General features: G+C 40.2%; 1 protein-coding gene across 5 annotated transcripts; it reads left to right on the plus strand.

Moving 5' to 3' along the window:
* Window positions 1-108: 108 nt before the first annotated feature.
* LOC129120484 (sodium/hydrogen exchanger 9B2-like) lies at window positions 109-22898 on the plus strand. Of its 5 annotated transcripts, none has more exons than XM_077177183.1 (12): window positions 109-940; window positions 3549-3648; window positions 4838-5018; window positions 6325-6495; window positions 9124-9266; window positions 11005-11132; window positions 12035-12210; window positions 12735-12841; window positions 13964-14113; window positions 16491-16599; window positions 16777-16913; window positions 17882-22898. In XM_077177183.1, exons 2-12 carry the CDS (start codon window positions 3559-3561, stop codon window positions 18119-18121), a joined length of 1632 nt encoding a protein of 543 aa, XP_077033298.1. In that variant the 5' UTR covers window positions 109-940; window positions 3549-3558; the 3' UTR covers window positions 18122-22898. The 5 variants fall into 5 exon arrangements, with proteins under 5 accessions (XP_077033298.1, XP_054489084.1, XP_077033297.1 ...); XM_054633109.2 differs by having other exon boundaries at window positions 326-940; window positions 4835-5018; XM_077177182.1 differs by lacking the exon at window positions 109-940 and adding an exon at window positions 947-3453 and having other exon boundaries at window positions 4835-5018.
* Window positions 22899-24237: the final 1339 nt, after the last annotated feature.

Raw genomic sequence — 24237 nt, forward strand, 5'->3', positions numbered from 1 at the left:
ACTTCCCTAATTCTGAGTCCTTCTGGAAAATTTAATCTGATCAAAAATGCTTTCATTTTCTCTTGGATTTGTAGTCAGCTTAGTTCTTAGTTCTGTGCTAGTTTGCCAGGAGCAAACTAGCAACATGTGGCATTTGACTCTGCTTTCACATGGACTGAGTGCAGCTTGCAAATTTAGAGTTGAGAAAAAGAGAAGGTCTGAGAGAACATCTCATTACCTCATGTGCACTTACAAATGGTGTGGATGAATTTGCTTTACGAAGTCAAAATGCCAGGATGGGAACAACATAAATATGCAAGTTGTGTTTGTTTGGGGTGGTTTTGGGGACTGGTTGGTTGGGTGGGGTTTTTTTTAAATCTCCTGCCTGCCCCAGTGCATTTTGTCTGTGCGTACCCAGAGCAGAATCAGCAACAGCTCCTTACCCTTTCCTTGCATCTCATCTCCAACCTCTCCAGTGCCGAAGTCTGGGTTAAAGGATGGTGTGTAGCTTCCCTATGCATTCTCCCACAGCCATGGGAAAGGCAGCACAGAAAGCCTTTTTCGTGTGTAGCAGATGCAGTGAATCTCATGGGGGACTGGCTACAAAAGAGACAAAAATCTTCCTCCTGGGTGCCCTGACGGCTGTCCAGAGCCTTGGCTGGGCTCAGGATCGTCCCATCGCTCTCACCAACCTGACAGCACGGACCATGGCCCGTCTCCTGCCGCCTTTCCCGCGGTGACCCATTCAGCAAGGCCTGCGGGAAGCCCTTGGGGGCATCCCCAGCTGCAGCTGCCGGCCTGGCGGAGCTGTGGCGGTGGAGGGAGGGCCTGTTGCGCCAGCAGCAGCATTAGCAGCGGGGGAGGAGGAGCCGGAGCCGAGCAGCGGGGCTGTCCCCGCTCGGGCCACGCCGGCAGAGGCTGAGGGGAGCGGGTCCCTGGCTGAGGCCCCGCTGTGCCGCGGGTGAGTGCTGTGCCCCCCTGGTCTCGCTGCAGCCCATCCCCTGAGCAGGAGGGGTGACCGGGGGTGCGAGCGGAGAGCGGGCTTGGCCGGCAGGAGACTGCTCCCGGGTCTACTTGGCGCCTTTTTGTGGATAATGATGGTTTGGGTGTTTTAATCGTTGTTTACTCTGAGTGCCGGTTGCTGCGTGGGGTTTGCGGTATTTCGTGTGCGTGGCTTTCTGTACTTGCTGTGTGCAAAGCAGAGCGCTGACAGTCACCGACAGCTCCTGCTGTAGGCGTGCATGTGCTGTCCCTGTCAATCAGCTCTCCCTCACTACCCGTTCAAAAACAACTGGAACGAGCGGATCTAGTGCAAACCTTTCCGCTTTCCATACGAGAAAAGTGTCTTTTACAGAGAGGTACTAAAATAGGTCTCTTACTGGCTGGTTTCCATGGGATAGCCTTAACCCTGAGATAGAAATTCCTCTCAGTGATTTCTCAATCACTGATTTTTGTTGGCATAGAAGGTGGAATTGAAAAACGAAAACAACCCCCCTACCCCACAAAACACCCAAAATCTGTGAGTTTCCCAAAGACCCATGCTGGCATAAGTACAGTAACTACTCACTTTGGTCCTGTTGATCCAAAGGACAGTTCTTGGAGGTAGGTTCTTGATCCTGCCAACAGGGTGAAGACCTGCCACAAACCAGATAAGGACAGCACTGTCAGGTTTGTTATTCATTCCCTGAAGCCATCCTTGTTAAACAGAACATTCGATATCCCTGCTTAGTCCATCTTGCCTGTCCCACACACTGCTGTGAACAGCACTTGCAGGAGCTGAAGCTGTGGCGAGGTAGACTTGCCCTTCTCAGAAGTGTTAATTAATCAGTTAACTCTTAGAAGCATTAATTAATTTTGTGTCAACAGCTATGTGACTGATCTGGGATGTTGCCTGTGCAGAGCTGGATGGAGAATGATATCCTTCTGTCCTTTGCTTGCACACAAACCAAGTGCAAAATTAAGTATATAAAACCACCCTGGGAAAGTGGTCAGTGAAGGGAAGGAGGGAGGCACTGGTAGCTGGTACTTTCTGTTCCAGTTAGGAGGATTGGCATTTGTGGATTCCCAGTCCCAATGAGAGGATAAAAAAAAACAAATCAAAAGTATCACCAATGTCATTAAAAAGCCTAAAATTCTAAAACCACAACTATTTGGTTCTGCAAGTATTAATTAAAAATACAGAAAAGTACTGAAAATTGGGTAAATAAGCACTTTACCTTTAAATAGGAAAGAAGGAAAAAGCAGAACTATTAACTTATAACACACTGAATGTGTTTGCCTATAGCTCTGTATTCTGCTGTGCCTTGGTTATGCCTCAGGCCAGAGGCATAGCCAAGTTGTTCATATCAGAACAGCTCAAACAAAACCTCATAGGTCTTAGAATGGCCCTTTTCTTTATGGTATCAGCCCTTCCCAAATATCAAATATTTCATTTTAAACTTGAGGCTTGATAATTGTGAGAATCAGCTCTGACTTCCTTCCAACTATCTAGCAAGGAAGGAATTTCTTGGCTCAGAAGCTCTGGGTAACTTCACTGATGTTTTATATGGCCAGAGGAGTTTAAAAGACTTCAAAGAGATTTAGCTGATGGAGAATATGTACCAGCCTTTGCTGTAAGAAAGAACACTATCAAGTCTTGTCTCCAGATATATGTCTGCCCCCCTTGATGGCTCACACTTGTGAAACTACAGTAAATATGTGCACCAAAAAAATCTGACATACAAAACAGTGCACTGCCATATTTCTTGCTAGAATCTATGGGACAAGTAGTGGACCAGTTAGAGTTGAGCAAATACAATGGTAACTATCCACAATTGACTTGGATCTTACTTCCCACTCTGAGAAGTACCTCCATGGGATATAATCAGTAAAAAAAGAGCCATGTTTGTTCAGGCTTCAAGCTGTGAAAAGTCCTGATCTTTATTCAAACAGGCATCTTCACTTTCTTAGATACTCAGTCAATGTGTTTGTAACTAGTAGCATCTAGAGAAAACACATTGTTAAAATTCCTCTGAAAATCAACCAGGATCAATCAGGCTTAATTTAGGGGAAAAGTGTCCCCTCTTGAAGCTTTAGAAACCTCTCAGAGTTTTAGAAACTATAGTTGTTCTAATTTCATTAAATGGTCACTTGCACTGATATGTACACAGGACCTGTGACACTTTCAGAATGGTCCTAATGGTCCTGCTGAGTGGACAGCAAATAACCTTTAATATGTGCTGAAAGGAGGCACAAATACATAAAGATTACAGCTGTGGTTTTAAGAAGGAATGAAGAGGTTAGCACAGATAATTGCGATTCTAAAACTTTTTTTTTGGTTTTGTGGGTTTTTACTGGGGTTTTTTGTGCTTGAATTTCTAAGCTTAATACAGTTCTTCAGTTAGTTTCTGTCTCTTGTTCTTTGGCACAGCATACAGAGGGACACAAAAATCATTAAACTTGAAATTTGATGGGCTGAGAAGATTTTTCTACACGGTCTGTGGGAAAAGACATCACTGAGAAGTCATCCATTTGGAAAACAGTGTTTATTTGCTTCTCTGTAACTTTTCCCCCTTTATTTCTTTCTCTAGGTTTGCAACAATGGTAAGGGAAGATGTAAATGACGGTGAAGATTCTGAACCATCAGTGTGTGAGAGAAATGGCATGATTCCCATGCATGAGCAAAGTGAGGTAATTAACTAAGATCCCAAAGTATTATTCTAGTCAGAGAGAACTCTCCTTTCCTTTTTTTCCTTTTTTAAGAATAAAATTCTTAATCTAAAATTGGCACTTAAAAGTAAGCATATAGTATTGAGTGTATCTCATAGAGATGTCTGTATGGCACATCTTTATGCACATGGTGATCACAGAATCATGGGGTAAACAAGTCACTCCATTCTGAAAGCTCATGAGATTTGTGTTCCAGTCATGACACTGAGTAAGGAAAAAAAAAAAAGATACATATATATTCAGAGAGAGAGAGGGAGAGAGGAAAAAGACAGAAAAATAATCAGAAATGTGGAACTACTACTGGAGAAGAGCCAAACCACATTATAAGCAGAATTCCATGTCTACAGTATGACAATATGCTGACATGAATAATCATACAGGAAGGGAGATGATTAACTTGTCAAAAATAATGCTAAAATTAAGTGAGACATATCCAAAAATGGTCAAAAAGTGCTTTGCTTATGAATATGGATAAGTAGATGTACAAGTATAAGAGAACAGCTTCAAGGGAATGACTCCCAGTTACAGTATTTCTCCATCTCTACTTTGACTTACCAGCTTGAGCCTTCCAGCAATGGATCATGTGAGTAAAGCTTGTGCTGGCCAGCTGTGCTGTTTCTTTCATCTTTGTTTTGTAATTTTGGTTCCAGACTTTGCAACAGTAGTTATTAAGGAGTTATATTAAAAGTACCATCTCACTGGAATGATGCTAATCATTAATTCTATTGTGAAATCCAGTCTGGAAGCAGAATATTAAAAAATTGTAGAAAATATTAATAAATGTTTAGTTGTGTATACAAGACAAGCTGAGCCTGGCCTGCTATTATTGTTTCTTCATCAAATATGCAAATATTTTTATTGCACAGGTGCTATATCTGTTGGGATAGGAGCCCTGTCAGGTGCAGATAAAAAGGCAAATGTCCTGCAATTTCTCACATACAGTTCTTGGTGCAATGCAGAAAAACAAACACAGGGCCAAAAATGCCAGAATTACATCAAAGCTGGGCATTCCTATAGTGGTTGTTCAGTTAATGTGGTTGCCTGTAGCCAGTGTGGATCCAGTGCATCTCAGCAGACTTCAGGTTGTGCTCACTGCTTCAAACACACACAGTGTCACTTCTGAGGGAGTCTCCTTGTTTGCCTTCAGCAGGAACCAACAGCAGGTGCCAAAGGTACTGATGGGAATGCACAAACAGAAGAAACTGCTCTCTTAAACCACTGCACTCAGCAACCTCCAGAGCCAACAGCAGGGTCTTCAATACCTGCAAGAACATGGAGGCAAATATTTGCTTGTCCTCCTCAGGGTTTACTGGCCCAAACAGTGACAAATGGTAGGTAAGAGACACAGAGTTTAATTAAAATGAGAAGTGGCGAAAGAAGTACTTGTTTCTCTGAATGGGATGATATCTGTCCACTGTCCTTGAAAATAGAAATAGCTGTGTTTTACTTATCACACCATTGTTTGAATGTTTGAGCCAGAGGGGAAAAAAAAAGATGAAACAAATGTTTGAATGTACAGTTTTTGTTTCTCCAGTCTCATATGTTTACTATGGTAGGAATGTTTTTGCACTGCAAACTATTTTTATCAGAAGAAAGACCTCCTAATTTTTGTCTTGATAGTTTGTCCTTAGTACTACAGGCTTGCAAAGGCAAACTGGTCTATTTTATTTAGAATTTGTTCTAAACTGAGAACTCCCAAAAGAGATGCCTGGCTAGCTAATTATTTGAAATTTTTCCTAACAAAAGACATTTCATGTGTCTTTGATTGCTTCCACAGCCACTTGGAATTCTTAAGCTTTTATGTTTGGAAATCTACTGGTCTTCCTTTGCCCCCTGTCACTCTCAAGTAAGATTAAGAAAACTCCAATTTGAAAATGCAGGACATTTATTCAACACATTTTTTTCTTCTCCTTCAGTCTCCTGTTTTATATGTACGCATGCCTGTTCTCGTTGGGCAACTGTTGGAACAGATTTGTGAACCTTGAAAGAGCAAATGTTTTCACATATTTTATAATATTTTCACACACTGTTCCCATAATATTTTTCAGAATTTTTCCCCCTCTGTATTATCCTGCTTTGATTGCTGTATCAAGGAAAGTATTTGTACTCCAGATGTCCAGAGACATGACCCTCTTCACAATTTTTTTCCCAGGGAAAACAATGTATTGCACAAACACATTCAGCCAAAAAATTATGCTTCAATTATTTTAAAAATTAGACTGGAGCTGCATTCATCAGCTTGAAGATAGAGCCGGGCTATTCAACAGTAGATTTTACTGTGGTTCTGAAGTAGCTGAAAGAAGATAAGCAAATTCAAGATAAGTTAGTGAAAGTCTTTGCTTTAAGTTTGGAACCTGTGAAGTGCTTTTCACAGCAGACAAAGGCTCACTAAATGTATTTAATGATGTTCTTGTTGTTACCAATTTTAAAATACTTTAGCATCTATAAAACCAGAACATCAGTTTGGGGACCATCAAAGATTAACTACATTGTTATGAGTAAATTAATTTTTAAGGTAAGTTTTATTTCTAAAAGTCATGGCTAACGTTTTTCTTCAATAGCAAAACAAATATGACCTAACAGCAAAGTTGTTGCTAAGAGATTATTAAGTGTTAATTATTTTTTGTTTTGTTCCAGTTGCATTTGTGGTTCTGGTTTGGGCAGTGGTTTGGTCCATAACTGGGGCTGAGTGTCTCCCAGGTGGAAATCTCTTTGGAATTCTGTTTCTTTATTTCTTTGCTGTCATCGGAGGTAAAATTTTTGGATTCATTAAAATAGGAACACTACCCCCTCTCCCCGCTCTTCTGGGTAAGACATCCTTCCTTCTTTTCTTCCTGCATATTTTGTGTTGTCAAGTAGTATCTGTATGGGTAGATGTGTTTGGATTGGGAACAAATAAACTGTGTCACATTCAAAATCTGTAGCATTTCCAAATGACTTTTTCTGGTCCTCCCTGAGAAGGTGCAAAATTCCCCAGACTGGCTCAGGTAAAATTACCCAAGGCTCTCTTCTTAATTCTTTGTGGGTCAGAGAACTGCTTGCCTACAGACTTAAAGTTTATTGTCTTTGGGGTTAATAATACCAAACAGGAATCTTAATCCAGACATCATTTTACAGTAATCTCTTTGTAAAATTATTGCTGAGCTGTTTCTTTAGTATCTCACACAATGAAAATGTTTCCCAAAGAGAACTTTATGACAATTCCCTGCTACTGGTAGTCCAAAGGATTTCTTTCTTCACCTTCATCTCAAGATAATTGAAACCTGAGAAAATAAATTCACAACAAGGAATAGATCTTCTGCAGAGAGTTATTCTGATTAAATCATAACTTTTTTTTTTCACATCAACATCCTATTTTATGTTACATAGAAATGCAAAATAGAAATGGGAGATGAAAATAATCCTAACATCTTTAGAATCTTTTCTGGTTTCTTTCCTAGAGGAGGTTTTATCCTCACTTAGATAAGTACAATATTTTGAAGTGCTGTGATGTCAGTGGAGCTGGAAATGAAGCTCCAGGTTCTTCTCCCCAGCTGTATGCTGTCCCCTTGCTATGTTTAGTGCATAAATGAGTAAAGCTGCTGACAGACAGCAAAACTGCTTGGCAGGGTGGGCCAGGTGTGGCTCTGTAGCCTGCACAGCTGGTGCTGTGCCTCACACAGGAGCTCTTCACATGGCTCTGTCCAGGCAGCCTGTGTGCTCTTGTGCTGTTTAGTTTCACCAGAGGAAAGAAATTCAAATGAGAGGGAGGGAGGTTTTGCATATGGCATGCATGCCTGCAGTATGAACAGGAATGTCACATGCAGGCAGGGAGTCTGCCCTTTCTAAGTAAACACCCCTCTTAAACAAATAAAAGTATTTCTGACCATTTGGGTTTTGCTTGTTTGGGAGTTTTTTAATTACATCTGTATCTGAAAGTTACGAGTTGAGCATGAAACTGCTTGTCAGACAGGTAATACTGGACAGGAGAAACTTCAGCATGACAGCACATGTCTCTTGGGTTGTTTAGGACAGAGTTCATTGTTCTTATCCCCAGTCTTTGAGGAAAACTGGAGAAATCTATGACTCAGAAGACAAGCAGACAATGTCTACAAATATTCTGATTTTACATTAGAAATTCAAACCACGTCCTCTTACATGCCTATAATCCACTTTTGCTAGGTCCAGTAGAGTGTAAGGTGGCTGGCTGAGCACTTAAGCACCTTATGGTGAGCCTCTCTCAGGAAAAAAGAAATGATATTAGTACTGAAACAACCATTTTAGGTGCACATTGCAGAGAGGTTTCTGCAGCAGGAGCCATGGAGCAAATCAATTAAGGTATCCTTTGAGGTGGAGATTTTTGCTTTGTTAAATAGATTCCTGGATCAGGGTAGCTCCAGTGACTTGGACCTCATGCAAATGTTGCAAACAGCATGTGATCACGCTGCCAGCCTCGTATAATTGTCATGAGGTACCACAAATTAATTATGACACTGGTTTTTTTTTCCAAGATGTGGTGGAAAGAACAATGTCTGAAAGTTTAGCATCCCAGGACAAATCAAGTTCACAGTCAAGGCTCACACTGAGCTGGGACCAACCTGAGCACAGTGATTTGTTTACTTTTTGGGTTTTTTTAGTTTCCTGTTTCTAAACATGACTAATATAAAATTATGCCACAAAAATGTACCTTTGAATCATCAGGACTCACAATGAATCCTCTGTAGATCCGTATTTGAAGTCAACTTTTCCAGTACTTTTCCATATACTTCCAGAGCTGTGGCTTCAATAGCTTTGCAGGAAGTCTCTGCTTGGATAGTTTTACTAGTATTTGTAAAATGTTGTGTCTTTCAAGTAGCTCAAATAGAGAATAAAACAAAGTTTCTGATTTCCCTTCCCTTCTTTGTCCCCTCTTTGTGTAAGAGTCCTATTGCCAGAGCACTTGAAAATGTTTAAATTAGTCCATGATGAGCTGGTTTAGATTATATATCCTAGTGAATGCAGCATTATGGTTCCTGTGTTACCTGCATTTCTTACACCTAAGAGGATTTTTAACAATTCCCAACTTCTGAGATAAATGCACAATATTAGATGATCTTCCTATTTTTATATTAAAATAAGCTAACAAGAAAAGAATCTAAGAATGCAGAGGTGTCTTTGCTTATGCTAAGTATGACCTGCACCTGGTAAACAAAGTTCTTTTGACTCAGACTAAAGCTGTGGATCAGCATCTTGCTAATTTATTAATTGATGACCTGCTGGGTTCTGAGGCCACTTTCACTGCTTTAAATGTGTTCATCTCTTCTCATGCCTCAGTCCCATTGTTAAAACATGGCTAATAATTTGGGATACAAATTATTTCTTTTTCTCTCATAAAAACATGATATGGTGTCTGTTTAAGAGTGCTTTTCTTGTGCAATAAAAAATAATTTGACAGGAGCTTATTTGTTTTGACTTAAGGGATGCTACTTGCTGGTTTCCTAATCCGAAATACCCCGTTCATCAGTGACTTTGTCCAGATAAACCTACGCTGGTCTGCAGCACTGAGGAACATCGCTCTTTCCATTATCCTGACCCGAGCAGGACTCGGCCTGGATCCAAAGGTATGGCACCAGCCATTTGTGTGTGGCAGACTATACAACAGCAATCAAAAAAACCTGAATAATTGGTTCCATTAAAAATATTGAACTGCTCGGTCTTGGAGCATCTGGAAATTAGATCATTACAGAAAGCAGAATTACTGTTTTATAATTATATTCTATGGTAATATTGGTAGTTGGATTTGTACAGTAGGCAAGCAATAAAAAAAAAAAACCTGAAGAAAAAATTTTATTATTATTTTAATTTCCTGAATTTTGTGAGTGGAACATATGGAGGATGTGTGCACTGTCAAGGTCTGTCAGGAAGAGTTTACATTCCCTGACCAACTCTCTGTTAGTTTATATTGAAAATTTGAAGCAATGCAAGGGATCCCCAGTCCTTGAAAGACAATGTTTTTGAAATCCCAACCAAACAAAAAAGTCCCACAGGGACTTTTTTTTTTTAATCATTGCCATTTTAATGCAAATATGTTAATTAAAAGATGAATCCTGCTGCACTACTGAAATAATGATTCTCATCACAATGAAGCCAATAGCAGTCCTGTGAACAAAAAAAAGTCTCTGCACCCTGAGAAACATGATACTTCATAAATTGATGAAGGCAAGGTTTTGCTTATTTAAAATGAGCTGGCTGCAGTAAAGCTGTGCCATACTGTTGAAACAGCCTCCCTGTTGAAGGAACCACTCAGAGTTTATATAAAACTTAGATAAAGTGTGGGTAGTTTAGAACATCTAAACTCATTTCTCTTAACCAAGAAAAACTGCAGGGAAAAACTACATTTGCTACAGTTATTTAGGAAAATAAGGTTTTGTCAATATTGAAAAATATCTGTTGTCCTGTATTATCATCATCCTCTTTTCCAAGACATTGAGGCTTGTAGGAGCATGAACTCTGTGTTGTTAGACACAGTTTGGATGCCCAGTTCTGTGAGACTGCATTTCTATTTATAACAACTTTTTTTGCTGAGGGAGCTTCATTTTTGACTCCTTTTTCTTCCATGTGGTAAGAAAACTGCTGCTTGGACTCTGTATGTGGCAATGCTTTGATGCAGTTACAATTTTTCCTCGTGTAATTGAAACTCTGAAGACAAAGAAGTCAGTTTCTCTTCTCAGTCCCGATTATGCTGGGATAAACTGGACCGGTAAAAAATGGAACTCACTGATTTTTTATTTCTTTTTTTTTTTTAATTTCATATCAAAATTAGGGACCTGTCCTAGCAGATTCATGTTTGTGACTAACTGTTAAAGCCAGCTGTTAGAAGCAAATATCCCAGTTTAGAAAACTTTTTTTTAAAAGTTGCTGAGCTCAAAAGGAGCTTAATCTCTGAATATCAGGTAAGAGACAGCTGAAAGATGCTTGGCTCCTTGTGCCAAGTTGATGTAGTTCTATAACTTTTCATGATTTGTTCATAGATTTTGGGGCAATTTTGGGGGCTGCTCATGCAACTTCTGGGATTATAGTAAAATCTTTTGTGGATGGAGCAAATGACAAGAAGCCAAACAGAATTTTCTGTTACTATTTCCTGTGACATTCAGGAACCTTATCAAACCTAGATTCACTGCCACACTTAAAATTTTATATCCAAATCCGGTTGGGCTTGGGCTTATCTCTAGTTTAGGCCATGTCATGTCCTATAGTGCAGCTCAGACAGGATTCTTTAACAAGCCATGTCAGATTGTAAATGTTTTTCCTCTCTGTAAAGCCAAGGGTTCTGACACTGTTGTGCCTGTATGATTGCAGGCTCTTAAGAAGCTCAAAGCTGTCTGTTTACGGCTTGCTTTTGGACCGTGCCTCTCAGAAACAGGCACAGCTGCTGTCCTTGCCTACTTGTTCCTGCATTTGCCATGGCAATGGGGATTTATATTAGGGTAATGTACTGCCTTTTCTCCTCTATGACAAAAGTGCTGGTTTCCAGGCTGCAGCTCAGTGATCCAACTGTGGTTAGTTCTCTGTGCCAAGCAGAGACCTCAGTTCAGTGCCATTTGGGAAGCTGCACTCAGCCCCTCTGGTCTTCTGCTTACCCTTTATGTCTGGCTCTGTGGCTTATTTAAAGGTCATATTTTCAGGCTGCAGAGGAGTACTTGCATCATTACTTTTCTGTGTTTGTGACCTGAGCACTTGAAGAAAGAAGGATGGTGCAATCCCTGAGTCTTGAACCACAACAAAGGGGGCTTTTAGGGACAGCAAATTATACCACAGTTTGGACAATCTTCATACTGGAATTCAGAACTTCCATACAGAGAGATACACATAGGACAGCCTTCCTGTCACAAGTCAAGGACAAGGATATGGCATAATACATTCTAGAGTAACACCCTTAAAGAGAAGACCTTTTCCATCTAGTCCTATCTTAATTGGTGGAGTTGGGCCAGACCCATACACTAGAACAAGATGGGTGAACTCCTCCTCTGACACGTGCTGAATTTTATGAGAAGGAACTGGGCTGCTGAGTCATAAGCACGTCTAGACCAGGTTTCCAAATGGGACAATCCAGGCGTCTGTCAGGGAGCATAACTGGCCTGCAGTGGAAACTCCAGTTTTATCCTGTGGAGCCTTTTACTTTTAATGTTACTGAGTTGGGCAGAAAGTAAGAGCTGATTGCAGATCTGCATAGAAATATCCCTGCATGTAATTAGAGGGGAAAGGTTAGGAAAATGCTTTACATAAAGGTCTACTTATTTATACTTCAAAAGAATTAAGGTCAGAACATTTTGAAGTTTTTTTTAGTTCAGTACTTTCTTTTTGAGATGCTGAACCTGTGTTTTTTCAGTTTTGTTCTAGGTGCAGTCTCCCCTGCTGTGGTGGTTCCCTCCATGCTGATTTTACAAGCTGGGGGATACGGGGTGGAGAAAGGTGTCCCAACTTTGCTAATGGCAGCTGGCAGCATCGATGACATTCTGGCTATCACAGGCTTCAACACTTGCCTTGGGATGGCTTTCTCTTCTGGTATGCTGGTTAATCTCTACATAATGAAATGCAGAACAGTGATATTTTGGAGAATGTGTGCTCTGTTATGGCTGACTGGTTTAATGGCATCTCATTATAAAAGTCATGTATAGCCTTAAATTCTGAGATGGAAATTACCCATGTTCAAAAGTTGGTGTAACATGGTCAGCTCTGAGTTGTGGGTCACAACAACTTTTAGAGAACATTTTTCCCTGACTGCTCCCTTACTTGCCAAGTCTGGGCCCTGCATGCCCAACATGATGCTTTTAAATTTCACTGGGTTTGGCAATGTTCTTACAGTGGCTCTTTCTCTGACTTCTCTTGCACACTTTCTTGGCATGAGCTTCCAGAGAAAGAAAGTTGCACCATCCAGTGTCTTCAGGCCCATAGGTTCCCTCCTGAACTCCTTTGCCCCAAGTAATTTAAAGCAGACACTGTCCTGGAATCACCTCATAGGTCTGGAGCATGGTTTGAGTGAAGCTCTGTGAATGGCTTACTGAATGTGTTTTCCTTTTGCAAAATAGGTTCTACTCTGTACAATGTGCTCCGTGGAGTGCTGGAGGTCACTGTTGGAATAGCAGCTGGGGGAATTCTGGGAATGTTTATTCGATATTTCCCAAGCCATGATCAGGTAAAAACCTAGTTTAAAAAAAATTACAATCAAGTGATTCTTTGCTAAGGGATTATTTTCTTTAGTTATTAATTTCCAACTTCCTGTGAAGCTGGTTTTGGGGAAAGCTTTTTACAGTGCTAGCAGCTTCCAGATTGCAAACGTATCAAGTGAGGATGTGTTTTAAAGGTGATTATTTATTTACTGCACCAATAATAATGTATGATCTCATAGTCCTCCCTGATGGAAGTTAGGAACCCAGCTCACCATCCTGCTCTCATTGAAGGTAGTGGAAATGGAGGAAGGGTCTGATACCCATTTCAGACAGTAAAATAATTCATTAGATTGATAAAGACACATGTACTTCTTTAGGATGTATCCAGTAGGATTAACAAAGCAGATGTATTAGAGGTTTTAAGTGATTGAATATATCGTAAGTATTAATTACAATGTGTTACTTTCCATAAAAATTACATCTATAGAAAGTGCTATAGATGAATTTTCTATTGAGGGGTAATTAAATGAACAGAAAATTGTGGAAGAATGTAGATACGCTCTGGACTACCAAAGTCGATATTCAGAGCATCTATTGCCCTCAGTGGCATCAAATTTGTTATTAAATAATGTAAGAAGTGTGATATGAGAGCTAAAGAGTTAGATAGATATGAGGAACAATGGCAGATAACTGTCTGCTGTGAGACTGAATGAAATAAAACTAGATTATTCCTGGCAAATGTTTGACTTGTCCTTGAAATCTTTGCCACCAGATGTTTTTACCTTTCCTTGGATAAACTTGTAATACTTGACTACACAGGTAGAAAATCCTGCTATCAGAGAGTTGAGGCAGAGCTGCTGGAACAGAGCATCATGTTCCTTGTGATAAATATAGCCTAGTGGCAATAAGAACTTGGGTGTGCAGAGGGAAAAAAATTACATTTTCAAAATTTGTATTCTTAGGAATTAATGTCTGAAAAAATCCTCAATCAAACTGAGCAGTTCAATTCTACTTGGAAGCTTTGATTCCTTCAGAATTATTAATTTTTAATTTTCTTTTCAAGTTCTTAATTTCAAAATTAAGAGGAGTAACTTTTTTCCCCCATTTCTGGAAGAAATTCACTTTTTTGTCTTTTTCCTTGGCTGCAGGCATCTTTGGCATGGAAGAGATCATATTTTATACTTGGACTGTCCATGTTTGCTGTTTTTGGCAGCATCTACTTTGGCTTCCCTGGATCAGGAGGACTTTGCACATTAGTCTTAGCTTTTGTTGCAGGTGTGGGATGGTCTGATGAAAAGGTGAATGTTTACATAAGAAGCATACCATATCCAAAGTCTGGTGAATGTACAGCCTGACAGGAGCTTGAATTTCTGTCTGGAGTGGTAATGGTATATTTGTGAAGCAGTAGAGAGTGTACAGATTTAAAAAACAAACAAACAAGCAAAAAAAAAAAAACCAAAACCCCGCCAAACCAAGCAGCACATTGTACATTTGTTTTGGAAGTGTTTAGCATTTCCTGTGACAGAAAGTGACCATGTATGTCAGTAGAGCAATATGTCTGCCAATACAGAGCCTGGTGTACTGATTGAGAAATGCTCAGCTTTTCTTAGACATCTTAAGCCATATGAAGGAAACTTAGGCACTTGACAGTAGCAATCCAAAGCTTCAGTTCCCAGCTCTGGGAGTGTCTGTACACAGTCACTTTATGGTTAAGTTTACAAATGGGTGTCCAAGATGCAGTTGTGTACATGGCCTGAATACCCTGAGGGTTTGTTCCCTGTGGTTTGGAGGAGGTGAAATGAAAAGCAGTGACTAACTATCCTCTCTCATCTATCCCAAATCTCAGCCTGTGTAATTTGGATAACTTAGAGAGCAGGGTGCACACAATAAATGATGATGTAAGGCTATACAAAAACCATACAAAAGATTGCTTTTTAGTCACTTTCTCTTAGGCCTAGCCTACTTCATCTTACTGCTGCTGCCTTGCTATGTCTGACTGCCTCTTTTGCTTGATCCCATCTACATTTAATGTTTTGAAGGCATCTTTCTCTCCACAGCAATAGCTTTGTGACATTCAGTAGAAGGAGGGGAAGAAAAAGGAAAGGGGGTTAGATATAGTAGAGTCCATGTTATTATCCCCATCTTGACCCTGACTTTACAAAGATACCAAGGATTGTTATAACAATGAAAAGGAACTAAGATTGTCCAATTTTAAAGGGTGAAAAGCTCTTCTTGGGACTTAACTAGTTAAGGACATTACAACTGATAAAGCTCTCTACTGAAAAGCTTTTAAACCATTATAGGAGGAAGAACCTTAAAAGAGTATATGCAGTCTGTAAAGGCTTAGTTTAAATTCTTTTAATCTGTGAATGAAGCTTCATGGCCTTAAGTATATTGATGTCAAATGCCTTAGCTCTTTTTTTTCTCAGATAAAGATAGAGGTGCGTGTGTACTCAATATATTACCGAGGTTTTCCTGCTGAACTTCTCAAAGGCCACTGCCTCCCACTGTCCATGGTGGAAGGCACTTGACAAACACTGTCTACAGAGAACAGTGAACATTGGACCTATTCCTGGGACAGTCAAATGGGCAGTAAATAGGCTGAAATCCCTAAAGAGGGGATTTCTGGGGGCTCTTTTTTATTGGTTTTAATTTAATTATATTTTGCCAGAACTGAAAAGGGGGAAATAACAAGGAGAAATGAGGCAAAAAATGTTTACATGTGTATATATATATATATATATATATATATATATATATTTCCACCTCATTTTCTTTATGGCTACAGAAGTTTTTGTCTTACTGTAACCTACCATTCCTTGACAGAAGAGCAAGAGGTGTTGCAGGATCAGTCCCAAAGAAGATACCAAGGATGGGACATGTCTAGGCCCTGGATTGATTACTAAGTGACAGAGCACTGCACTTATATTTTCCACACACTCCTGCCTGAAGGTTCATTTGTTATTGTAGAACCCACTTAATTGAAAGACAAGTGCTATTTGATATACTATGTGTACCTTGTCATGTAAGTGGAAGATTCCTGTTTACTCTGGCAGCAGTTGTTTTAGGAAAATTGTGTAAAGTTCAAACGTGAGGAGAAAAGATGGGTTTGCCTTTATACACTATATTGCAGTGGAAAGTTCAGCACTTGTTCCTGCTATGTGATTTCAGATTTTTTCAGGCTGACTTTGCTCCTGCTGACATGGAGAGAGGCCTCTGACTGAGTGTAGCATGAACAGAGATCGTGACTGAAACTTGGGAGAGTCAGACTCTTCTCAGCTACAAATGGAAGAACATGTTTAGACATGCAGTTCCCAAAGGCTCAGAAACTTCATGGCAAAGCTGTTGAAATGACATCTTTCTAAATACTGAAAATCAACAATGCTTTTTTTTCTTCTTCTTGTGTGCAAACTGCTCTCTTACTGTTCAAACACCAGTGCTTTTTATTTCTCCTCTCAAGACATCAAACATTTATTTACTAGGACAGCCAGACTCAGTCTGACCTTCAAAAGGTGTGCAACTGATTTTGAATGTTTTAGTATTAGGTCAAAGCAAGTTGAGCAATTCTGGATAATCTTTATGAAACATTTTCACTTTGTCCTATGATTACTTAACTGTTGTGTCTGGTTGGCCATCTTTTTGTGAATTTACAGATTCATTTTGTTTTTATTGCAGAGAGAAATAGAAAAAATTGTGGCAGTTGCATGGAATATCTTTCAACCTTTTCTTTTTGGTTTAATTGGAGCAGAAGTATCCATTACATCTCTTAGGCCTGAAACTGTTGGTAAGATCATTCACAAATTATTATCATTCATTCATTATCCAGCTTTCATTACTGGCTTCGAAAGAATCTCTATAAAGAAATCTAAAACAAAGCAGATTATGGCTGACCCCCCCCAAAAAATAAAAAAACCAGAAGCACCTGTGCACAAAAGCACTGAGAAGTGTTTGTCTGTTGCAGGGCTCTGTGTTGCTATATTAGGCATCGCCCTAGTTGTGCGAATCATAGCAACGTTCCTGATGGTGTCCTTTGCTGGGTTTAATTTCAAGGAGAAGGTATTTGTCTCACTGGCATGGATTCCCAAAGCCACTGTCCAGGTAAACAATCCAACATCACTTTCATTCCAGGCTAAATCTATTTTCTTTAGCAAAGCTCCCTAACTAGTACAGCAGTAAGCGGGGAAAGGTTCAGGCCCAATGAGGGCTGAATGTAGAATATTGACTGTTCATACTCGAAAACACTCTAACTGCTTGAAAAGTGTGTGGAGAACCTTCTGTGTGCAAGTGTTTTGCTTGCATCCTGGGCTTACTCTTTTTAATGACAGTGAATTGTATATATACCACAGGAAATGTAAGCACTTCTCAGCCATTGCTGATTATTGTGCCTTCACATACAGATTCTGAGAACTCTCAAAGGTAAAAGCATTTCCCTCTTACACATAAGTGTCTGCAAGGACAGTCACATCCGAACTCAGAATGGATTTCAGTTTGTGATTATTTTGGTAAGGAGTAGTCTGAGAGCCATATTAACAGAGATGCCTCTGGCTGGCTACATTCCTGCTCCTTTATTTCAGTGATTGTCATGTCATTTGGACTTTGCCTCAATAGCATGATTACTTGCAAACAAAAGTTAATAATCAAAACAGGCAAGGCTTATTACATGATCAGTGATATAAATTTTCAGAAGCTGCCACTAATTGACTAATGTCAGGATACATTCTCCAAGTGAGGCATTTTCACAACTGCAATACACAATATACTGGCCTGTTTAATTAATCACACATTCCCCAGAAATGTGGATAAAATGGCAGCTAAGCAATGTTCTTCACAGGAGGAAGCCACACAGATAAACTCATTAGCTTAGGAAATTCCAAGCATAGTCAAGTGAAAATTGTCCTCACAGGTGTAATACAATGTTTACTTCGCTATGTACAGCCTAAAAACAGGTTGAATGTATTAAAAATGTCAAATTTCTATGAAATGTTGACTAATGATAGGTTTGCTTTTTTCCTCATTCAGTACTAAAGATTACTTTCTCCATCTCAGCAATGTTTTCTTCCCTGCAGGCTGCAATAGGTTCTCTTGCCCTGGATACAGCAAGACAACATCAAGATGAGCAAAAGGAAAAGTATGGAATGGATGTACTGACAGTAGCTTTCTTGGCTATCTTGATCACTGCTCCAATTGGAGCCCTGGTTATCGGCTTGGCAGGGCCCAGACTTCTGCAGAAGGCTCAGACAAAGAGCAAGGAGGATGAGGAAGGTGCAGAGGTTGGAGAAGAGGCAGAGGCCTGTGAACCTTCGTAAGACGGACAACTGCAGCAGTCTGGTCCTTCAACCCTGACACTTCTGCTGTGTAAAGATGGCATGTCTGATCTTGCTGGAGGAACCTAAAACTATCAGTCACCCCTGCTATTTTTAAAGCAGCCCTGGTGGAGTTCTATGAAATATTTTTATGTGAAGATGATGCCTTGAGATGAAATAGCTGAACATACAGTGAATAAGATGACCTGGCAGTGAGTCACTGAGAAGTTAGCAGTCAAGAGTTACTTGAAATGTGTGGGTGGTAAGGCCAAGGAGAGGGTCAGAATTGTTGAGGTGTGGAGTGGAGTCATGAGGCAGAATATAAGCAAAAAAAAATTGAGACTAATGTGAATAACTTCTTGATGGTTGAAACTGGGCTGTGAGATGACGAGTTATACAACTCAAAGAAAGCAACTTCAAAGTAAGTGGTTGTTGACACATAGTGAACAAGTCCTGCCATCAGTTAGTTAATGATTGGTGATTGATCAGTTGGTGATTCTCTCTCCTTCCTCAGTTGTGTTCCAAAACTTGTCTTTCCCTATTGCTGTTCTTCCTCACAGCTGATGCACTCCTTTGTGCCTTCAAGGACTGTCAGCTCTCGTCGTACAGCAACTGGTACTTACATGCTCAAAGAGACAGTTGGGGTCATCATAGACTGGTAATAAAGATGTTGGTGCCAGCAGAAAAAAGGACGGAGCCTGATAATGAGATGAGGGTTGTGGGATGGCTGTAAGGACTGGGGGAGGGTTGTATGGGATTAGGATTGCTGCTTCTTCACCTGTGTACCTCAGCCTTCACACAACATGATGTCAAGAGAGAGATGCTGTTCTACAGCCAGGAGTAACCTCTGTTGATCAAAATCCTACTCTTGCCTTTCAGGTTTGGTATCACTTGACAGATACCAGCAAATCTGTCTGGCTCCAAGGAAGTTGTTGGTAACTCTATTCTGAGGCACAGGGTCAGTACAGCATCCCTCAAAAACTGGAACTTACTGTGTTATTTTTTGGAAAGGCTATTAGATTGTGCCTGTAACTGAGGTGGACAACACTCTCCTGCAGATTGCTACACTACAGTTCACTGAACTCATTTTACTGCATCCTGTGTAGAATACATTTGATGGTGTCTAGGTTTTGGCATTAGTAAGAACAAATAATTGCTATTTTAGCTTTTAGATTTTTAATATGCAAAACAAAAAAGATGTACAAAAATACTTTTAACTACTTAAATACTTCTAATGTTGACACTGTACTATTTGCGGAGAGTCATATGCCATACAGATGAGCTGTATATGTAGCTGTACATGAATGCCTTTGCCTTACTCTCTAAGCAAAATTTCCTGAGAAATACTTCAATTTCATAGCCTGCAGTTCCAGCACAATGATAAAAATGTCAGGAAATTATCTGTTACGTTTTCCCCTAACAGTTATCAAGTACATTATATTTCTCTAACTGTGCACACTGCTGTTCTCTCTGCTTCCTTGGGATTGTACCATCTTCAGTTCAGTTCGTCTCCTGACCCGAAAGGAAGATGCTTTCAAACTGCACCTGATGGGTTTGAAGCTGGAGCAATGGTTAAGGGTGCTGTGCTTGGTCTTTTTTGTGACATACCTGGCCTCCTGTGCCTGTTCTGCCTACTTCACGTGCACTCCTGGTGTCCACCTGGCCCAGTCCTGTTCAGTATCTTTACTGATGATCTGGATAAGGGGATTGAGTGCACTCCCAGCAAATTCATGGACAACACAAAGTTGGGTGGCAGTGTTGATCTGCTGGAGGGCAGGAAGTCTCTGCAGGGGATCTGGACTGGCTGGATCAATGGCCTGAGACTGGCAGAATGAGGTTCAACAAGGCCAAGTGCCGAGTCCTGCCCTTGGGTCACAGCAGCCCCAGGCAGTGCCACAGGCAGGGACAGAGTGGCTGGGAAGCTGCCCAGTGGAAAAGGAGCTGGGGGTGCTGGTGACAGCGGCTGAACATGGGCCAGGGTGTGCCCAGGGGGCCAAGAAGGCCAAGGGCATCCTGGCCTGTGCCAGCAGTGGTGTGGCCAGCAGGAGCAGTGACTGTCCCCCTGTACTGGGCACTGGTGAGGCCACAGCTCAAGAGCTGTGTCCATCTCTGGGCCCCTCACTGCAAGAAGGACATTGAGGTGCTGGAGCATGTCCAGAGAAGGGCAATGGAGCTTGGGAAGGGTCTGGAGCACAGGTCCTGTGAGGAGTGGCTGAGGGAGCTGGGGGTGTTTATCCTGGAGAAGAGGCAGCTCAGGGGGCACCTTAGTGCTCTGCAGCTCCCTGACACAGGGAGGGTGTAGCCAGGTGGGGGTCGGACTCCTCTGGCATGCAGCCAGTGATAGGATGAGAGGAAGAGTCATAAGCTTTACTAGGGAAGTTTTAAGCTGGACATTAGGAGGAATTTCTTCACAGAAGGGGTTGTTAAACAGTGGAATGGTCTGTCCAGGAAGGTGGAATCATCTTCCCTGGAAGTGTTTAAGCAAAGACTGGACATGGCACTGAGAGTCGTGGTCTGGTTGACATGGTGGTCATAGGTTGGATTCAGTGATCTCAGAGGTCTTTTCCAACCTCATTGATTCTATTTTGTGAAATGCATGTAGTTTTAATAGGAGGCTAAATAATTGGAAATTGTAATGTTGGTAAAGTTAATTGACAAGGTGAGGAAATACAGTGTTCAGTTCATCAGTAGCTGTCTATAAAATAGTTCTATTTGAGTAAAACTTAAAGGAGTTCACTTTTTTGTAAAGCTTTATAAAAAGTAGAATCCTCACAGAGGGATCACTATGCCAAATTTGGAATGTGTTCAATAACAGAAGTGTGATGTTGTAAGGATTACAGCCCTTTAAATTTGGACACAACCTTAAGTACAAAAGCAAACTTCTGATGAAGAGCTCTTGTTTGTGATAGCCTCTAATACTTCCTCCCCAGCAAAACAGCATGTCATAAATGGGATTTGCCTGTTCCTGTAACCTCAGTTATACATTAGATCACTTCCACAATTCTGAATGCCTGAATAAGCTATACCAATGAAAACTTGCCATCTTTTTTGTTAATCTAAGTGAGATTGAATAGATTTTTCTTTTCTTGCCATTTTATGTCCATATTTCTCATGAGACTCCTTTCCCCCAGCTTTTATTAAATCTTCAAAAAGTATCAGGTTGGAATTATTATAGGGACCTGCAGATCTAAAATTAAAAGCTTTAATGCTTTATAATGTTCCCTCTCCTTATCTTCCAGAAAGAAAGCATCTTTTCATTAAATGATATGTCAGGACTAAGAACTTCAGAGACTGGGGTTTTTTAGTAAGTATCATGACAGTTTCAGCTGCTTTTGAACAGCAACTAACTTTGAGATTAGATTTCAGTTTTTATCAGAGTACAAGTGAAGCCCGACATTAAAGAACACTTCCTTTTTAACAAAAAGCCTTGAAAATCATTAATGAATAAGGTATAAATTCAAGCCAATTAAATAATTATGCCATGGTATTCTCTTATTTGCAGGAAATAAAATAAGAGCACAATGTGCAGTAACTGATAAGCCAAGTCCTGCTGTCATGCAGACATAATCACAGGCATAGTGTGGGGGAAGTCTGAGTGTGCTGTTCCAGAAGGTTCACAAGAACCTCTGCAGCAGAAAGGTCTGACAGCAGAAAGTGTTCCCAGCAGCCAGCATCCAGCAGTTACAGCAGGCAGCATATGGGAAAAGTCAGAAATTGTCTATCTGCAAGCAGGGAGTCCAACAGGCCAGGGGATGTGATGATGATGTGATTATAATCACTGCTTATTCTCTCTTTTTCAGCCAAACTGAGCTTTTTATGGAATTTAAACTGAATTCTAAAATTAACTGTGAAAGAGTCATGGTGTAATACAGCCACAAAATGGATGATAGTTTCTGTATCTTACTTTTTAAATAGAGTGCAAGAGATCAAATTTTTGGTCAATTGCACTTCAGTTATATTTACTTTGTCTAATAGTAGTTGCCCCAAGTCAGACACCTTTCTCCAAACCTATTTTACAAGTTGATTTGTATTCTATTATAACCATGTTCAAATTAATTATGAAGACAGGAAAACATTGCTGTTCTTGTAGAGTAAATAGGTGTCACAAAATGCTGATTTCAATTTCCCCAGATTTTCCATCAACACTGAAGACCTGGTCCTATGACCTTCATTCCGGTCTTTATTGGTATTTAGGGCAAATTTATTCCTGTGTATGGAGCTTCCCAATTAGATTAGAAAAGTCAGGTAATTAGTTCAACTTCTCAGTTGCTGGTGAGACACAGAGCTGTACAGGCACTTCAGCTTTTAGCTATCTCTGACTTCAGATAGAAAAGATTAGTAAATTCTTTAATATTTTCTATAGGAAGTTCTGTGGACATGAGAGAGTATTACCTTGACAGATTTTGAAATCCAAGGAAAGTATGATTTATCTTGCTTGTGATTCTCATTAAATTATCTTGTGGAAATTATAAAGTGTGCTTTCTACAGAAGAACTGTGACTTGCTCTTGCAACACTACAAATTTGTTCCATGCCCTTACAGATATAAGCACAAACAAAAAAACTGTCCCTGTTTATCTATAGCCATGTCTGTACATTGCTGTTAAACTATCTCATCTAAGAGCAAGTAGGGAGAAAAAAAAATAATTCCATCTTTAACACAGCTTGATTAAGTAATGAAGAGGTTAAACCTTGCATTGTTCTTCTCTTCAAGGAGTTTTTAGGGAGAAACAAAACCATGTTGCTGTATTACTCACTTTAACAAGGTTTCCCTTAATTTAACAGGTTTGGTTGTGATTTCAGAGGAAACCAATCTGTTTGAATACAGAAATATCCTAATAAAAGCTGGAAGCACATACAGGCCTGTGTCTAATAAGTCTGCTATAGTAGACTGTGGTTTTTAGACCCTGAAAAAAATGTCAAAGACAGGGCTTTACATTTCACAGTAATTTCTTCACCAAACCCAAGAATTGGGGATTGGTATTCTATATACATCTATAAGTGAAAACAGTATAAGATACTTACCTTTATATATTTTTCTCTGTTATAAATGTTTATATCCTAATACATTTATGGTTTGCTCATCCATTAAGGCAAGACCACCATGAAGCATTTAAACAATAAACATTATACCATGGTAGTGTTACACACTTTGTAAAAGCAGGCATTTAACACACAGTCACATCCTGATCTGCCATCTTTTGCTGCAAGGCAAGAGGTTTTAGAACCTAGAACTACAACTCTCACAAATGGAGGAGGAATGATCTACCTTAACTCTGCTGCTGCTGCTGCAAGATCCCTTATGTGTGAGAACAGCTTTCTGACTCACTTTCTGTTTCAGCACTCGGATGATCACCTTTGGCAACAGCTCTGGGGCTTCCCACCTAACAAAGGGTCAAATGAAATGCTGTTAAGGAATGGGTGAGATCTGTCATGGTACCATTGTCTAAAACTGGAGCATGGACCAAATTTTTATTTTTAAACTCATGGGTACACTATTTCATGGGAGAATTAAGCACCTTAGAATAATTAATTAAAAATCCAGCTGTTAGGTAAGTAGTAATTATTTGCATCTGAATTTAAGCCTCAGCACAGCAACGTTCTGACTTGCCTAAATAATAATTCTGAATGAGTAACGAGAACAGCTCAGCTCTGCATCCTCACTTCTGTCTCTTAACCCATTCATCCCTTGAAAATTCCCAATGCAAAAAGTAGTGACTGCAATGCAAGGGAACTTGCAAGAGGCAAATTTGTGTGTCCTTACCACCAAAACAGGGCCCAAAATACAGGGTTAATGGTGGTGGGTGACCTGCTCAATAATTTGGTTTATATATGGCCTGGAACTGCCAGCACTCCACCTGGGATGCTGTGAATGTGTGAAATTTTCCAGCACTGTGGGGTTTGTCTGAGCTGGGCTGCTTTGTGTAAGACCAACAAACTGCCCACTTAGACACCATGCAGGCCAGACCTTCAGCTAGCATGACTTAACACTCATCTGCTGCCTGAAAATACATTCACAAAGGAGAAAGTTGGTATCTTTTTCTCCCCCACTTAAGTACACTTAAATTTGTTCCTGAAAAGCTGAGTAAAACATGATTTCTCAGCAGAACAAATTCAACAG

This window comes from Agelaius phoeniceus, chromosome 4 (assembly GCF_051311805.1).
Source record: "Agelaius phoeniceus isolate bAgePho1 chromosome 4, bAgePho1.hap1, whole genome shotgun sequence".
Lineage (NCBI taxonomy): Eukaryota > Metazoa > Chordata > Aves > Passeriformes > Icteridae > Agelaius > Agelaius phoeniceus.